General features: G+C 53.2%; 1 protein-coding gene across 1 annotated transcript in view; it reads right to left on the bottom strand.

Annotated features, from left to right (window-relative positions):
• Positions 1-4,838, bottom strand: part of LOC125481974 — a gene marked incomplete at its 5' end in the record, with an annotated part of 5,657 nt that extends 819 nt beyond the window's left edge. Inside the window, 4 exons of the mRNA XM_048593941.1 lie at positions 4,162-4,296; positions 4,373-4,494; positions 4,597-4,685; positions 4,766-4,838. Coding sequence (XP_048449898.1) covers positions 4,162-4,296; positions 4,373-4,494; positions 4,597-4,685; positions 4,766-4,838 — 419 coding nt within the window. The remainder of the gene's footprint in view (positions 1-4,161; positions 4,297-4,372; positions 4,495-4,596; positions 4,686-4,765) is intronic.
• Positions 4,839-4,913: the final 75 nt, after the last annotated feature.

The raw sequence follows: 4,913 nt of genomic DNA, 5'->3' as shown, positions 1-4,913 counted from the left end.
CTGGATGAGTCTTAAGGCCCACACATTCCAAAACAGAGCCCCCAGCCCGTGTTCATGTTGAGATGGGATTTGTACAGTAGATGCTTGAGTCAGGACTATCTGTCTCGGACATCAGCCCAAACTCCCAGGAGAAAGCCTGTTAAAAAACAAACTAATATTTAGAAGTGAGGGTGGACATTTGTACTGGAGATTCTTTCTGAAGTCTACAAGATTAATCAGAGCAGTGTACATTCATAGCATTGATATCTTTCAGAAGCGTTGCTCCCTGCAACTCCTGAATCACACTGTCAGCAATGCGCTGGCATCTCCGGGCACTACAATCAAGCCTACCCCAGCTCAGAGCCTCCCTCTCCCAGACCTGCAAAGGACACCTCCTGTTTTTTGTTCTTCATAGGACGCACAACCTGAACTCACAATTCTACTCAGCTTTATTGGACACTAAAAACCCTAAGTACAGGAAACTTACTGGCGCCTACCAACCAAAACAGGCTTCCTCCCCACCCCCAAATCCCCAGCCGTACCCAGGACCTTCCCCACAATGTTCCCGCCGCCATTGGCCATGAGGCTACTGTCGGAGAACCCACAGATGATGTCACATCCGCCACCACCAGGTACCCCACATGCGGGACAGCGAACGCCATCGCTGCTGATGCCACCGCCTCCATTTCCGAGACCAACACCACAGACACTGAAGACGCGCCTACCGTCACCGCTGCTGCCACCACCTACCCCGCTCCGCCCATCACCGACGCGGATGCAACTCCACCCACGCTGACACACCGCCCACCACCCCCACAGCTAGCAGCTCCAGAGGGGAGAATAGCACCCAGCCCTGCCGAGTCCTCCCCATTCCCCCCGACCTCCCCCTTACTGAGGACGAATGGTCAGTCTTCAGTAAAGGGCTCACCTTTGTCCCCCTCCACCCACACATCAACGAATACCACTCACACTTGGACATGGAGCAGTTTTTCTGCCGCCTCCGCCTCCACGTTTACTTCTTCAACCGTGAGCCTAACCCTCCTCTACTAACCCCTTCTCCCGCCTCAAACACACCCCCTCCTCCTGGACACCACCCCACGGCCTCCTACCCTCCCTCTACCTCTTCATCTCCAACTGCCTTCGAGACATCAATCGCCTCAACCTCTCCACCCCTCTCACCCACTCCCCGACAGAACGTGCAGCCCTCCGCTCCCATCCCAACCTCACCATAAAACCCGCGGACAAGGGAGGCGCAGTTGTAGTATGGCGCACTGACCTCTACATCGCCAAGGCCAGACGCCAACTCTGACACCTCCTCCTACCGTCCCCTTGATCATGAGCCCACCCCCAAGCACCAAACCATCATCTCCCAAACCATCCACAACCTCACCACCTCAAGTGACCTCCCACCCACGCCCTCCACCTCCTACAGAACATCCAATTCCCCGGTCCCCAACACCTCATCTTTACCATGGATGTCCAGTCCCTATACAACTGCATTCCCCATACAGATGGCCTAAAGGCCCTCCGCTTCTTCCTGTCCCGCAGGCCCAAAACAGTCCCCCTCCACTGACACCCTCATCCGCTTAGCCAAACTCGTCCTCACCCTCAATAACTTGCTCTCTCAATTCCTCCCACTTCCTACAGACAAATGGGGTGGCCTTGGGTACCGCATGGGCCCAAGCTATGCCTCCCTCTTGCGTACCGACACAGGCCCCAAATCCAACCTCTTCCTCTGTTACATCAATGAGTGTATCGGTGCCACCTTGTGCTCCCATGAGGAGCTCGAACAGTTCATCCACTTCACCAACACCTTTCACCCCAACCTGAAGTTCACCTGGACCATCTCTAATACCTCTTCTCCTTCCTGGACTTCTGTCTCCATCGCAGGCAACCACCTAGAAACCGATATCCATTTCAAGCCCACTGACTCCCGCAGCCACCGAGAATACACCTCCTCCCACCCACCTTCCTGAAAAAAAAAAGCCATCCCCTATTCCCAATTCCTTCACCTCTGCCGCATCTGCTCCCAGGATGAGGCATTCCATTCCCGTACATCTCAGATGTCCTTGTTTTTCAAGGACCGCAATTTCCCCCCCTCAGTGGTCGAGAACACCCTCAACCGTGTCTCCCACATTTCCCGCAACTCATCCCTCACACCCCGTCCCCGCAACAACAACCAAAAAAAATCCCCCTCGTCCTCACGTACCACCCCAGCCAACCTCCGGATCCAACGCATCATCCTCCGACACTTCTGCCATCTGCAATCCGACCCCACCACCAAAGACATCTTTCCCTCCCCACCCTTATCTGCTTTCCAGAGGGACCACTCTCTCCGTGATTCCCTTGTCTGCTCCACACTCCCCTCCAGCCCCACCACACCCGGCACTTGTCCCTGCAACTGCAGGAAGTGCTACACCTGCCCCCATACCTCCTCCCTCACCCCCATCCCAGGCCCCAAGAAGAGTTTGCACATCAATCAGATGTTCACCTGCACATCTGCCAATGTGGTATACTGCATCCGCTGTGGCCTCCTCTACATTGGGGAAACCAAGCCGAGGCTCGGGGACTGCTTTGCAGAACACCTCCGCTCGGTTCGCAATAAACAACCGCACCTCCCGGTCGCAAACCATTTCAACTTCCCCTCCCATTCCTCAGACGACATGTCCATCCTGCAGTGCCACAATGATGCCACCCAACAGTTGCAGGAACAGCAACTCATATTCCACTTGGGCACACTGCAGCCCAATGGTATCAATGTGGATTTCACAAGCTTCAAAATCTTACCCTCCCCCTACCACATCCCAAAACCAGTCCAGCTCATCCCCGCCTCCCTAACCTGTTCTTCCTCCCACCTCAAGCCGCACCCCCCATCTCCAACCGACTAACCTCACCCCGCCTCCTTGACCTATCTGTCCTGCCTGGACTGACCTATCCCCTCCCAAACTTCCCACCTACACTCACCTTTACTGGCTCCATCTCCACATCTTTGACTTCTGTTTCCTCTCCACCTATCTTCTCCTCTAACCATCTTCTATCTGCCTCCCCGTCTCTCCCTATTTATTTCAGGACCCTCCCCCCCTCCCCAATTCTGATGAAGGGAGGAGGACCACAACAGCAGACTTTCTGCTCCTCTGATGCTGCTTGGCCTGCTGTGTTCATCCAGCGTGACACCTTGTTATCTCAGATTCTGCAGTTGCCACTATCTGTCTCATTCACCAGTTTCACATGTCCCATAGAATTGCCAGTGTGGAATCAGCCCAATTGGACCATCGAGTCCACACTGCTGCCCCAACCCGTGCGAAGAGCAGCCCACCCAGACCCATCCTCCGAACCTCTCCCTGTAACCATACATAGCCCATGGCTAACCCACCTGGCCTGCACATCCCTGCACACTGGGGCAATTGCGCATGGCCAATTCACCCTGATCTGAACATCTTTGTGCTGTGGGAGAAAACGTGAGCACTCAGTGTAAACACAGATATAGGGATAATGTGCAAACACCACACAGACAGTCACCGGAGGGTGACTTGAACGCAGATTCCTGGTGCTGTGATGCAGCAGTGCTAACCACTGAGCCACCATACCACCCATGCCCGGAGGCTGGGTAAAGAGGCAGGGAGACAGCATGGAGAGTCAGTCTGATCAACATCTCACTCACTGAACACCAAGGTGTCCTTGGTCACAAACCCCCATGACGTAATTGGAGCAAACTCAGGACAGTTTATACTAGTGTTCATGTTATGCAGGGAAATGGTGAAAAGTGATCTCATCAGAAATGAGCTTCTCTTTTTGTGTTGTCTACAAGCCCCTGTAGTCACTGCAAGAAGCAAAACCCAAACAATACCTTCAGTAAAAACATATTCAGGAAGGTTTCTTCAGTGTTCAGAATGTAACCGCAGGAATATCAACCTATATGTGAGGATGCAGAGACAAACCAGCTGCCAGAAAAAAGAAACAAGGAATCACTGCTTTATTGGACTATTCCAACAATAGTTGAGTCTGCTTGTGTTTCCTGTACAGAAACAAGGCCATCAATGAAGCAGAGATCAGGGAGACAGCTGTCACTGTCAGGGCCACCATCACAACCAGCTCAGACTGCACACCTACACAACAAGGAGAAGCCAATGGTTACTGAGGGAAAGAGGGACAAAGAAGGAAACTAGCAGTCAGACAACTCACCGCCTGGAGACCTCTCCTGTATCGTTTGCTCAACCTCAGTCAGGGGCTCAGTTGTCAGGTTGGTCAGCTCAGGATCCAGAATGAGCAGGGGGCCAAGAGAGGCCTCACCCTCCAACTTCAATCCAGCTTCACTCTCTGCAAGAAGAAACATTTCAGATAGGGACAGGGAGGGGGTGTTGTAGCCAAAACGTCGAGAGGGTCAATGACCTACCATCTTCAGGTAGAAGGTCTCTCCTTCCTCTGGAGAGGAACAGGATCTCCCTTGTGCTACCACAGTTCCCCACATGGCAACAGGCACAAATGTCACTGTTCGATTCCTCCAATGGGGTCCAGCTAAACAGGAGAAACAGCCCATGAACAACACAGTGAAATCAACTCTCCCCAGCAACATCACCGAGGGACAGGGAGACAGTGGGATGGGGTGTGTACACTTACACGTTGTGCAGCTTCTGGAAAGTACAAGCTTTGTTCCTGGAATCTCCCTGATCCACTGCAGCAACTTTCAGGTGACAGGTGATGAAAATCTGAGGGACGCATTCAGCACAAGTTAGTGTTTAGTGACTCCCACCCAATGGGGAGAAGCCAATCAGCAGCTTCCTCTTACCAAGGAACGCTCATCTCCATAGAAGCGGAAGGCATCCAGGTCAAACCTGAGCTTGTCCGGCTCCCGCTCGTCTCTCGGCAACACAAAGGTTGAAAAGGAGTCCTCAGCTTTGCTGTCCAGGAGGCAACTGCAGGTGAACAAAGGGCCA

Source organism: Rhincodon typus, unplaced genomic scaffold (assembly GCF_021869965.1).
Source record: "Rhincodon typus isolate 14 unplaced genomic scaffold, sRhiTyp1.1 hic_rhity00004698, whole genome shotgun sequence".
In the NCBI taxonomy this organism is placed as follows: Eukaryota; Metazoa; Chordata; class Chondrichthyes; order Orectolobiformes; family Rhincodontidae; genus Rhincodon; species Rhincodon typus.
Note: the sequence above shows the minus strand (reverse complement) of the source record. Positions and strands in the feature narration are given on the sequence as shown.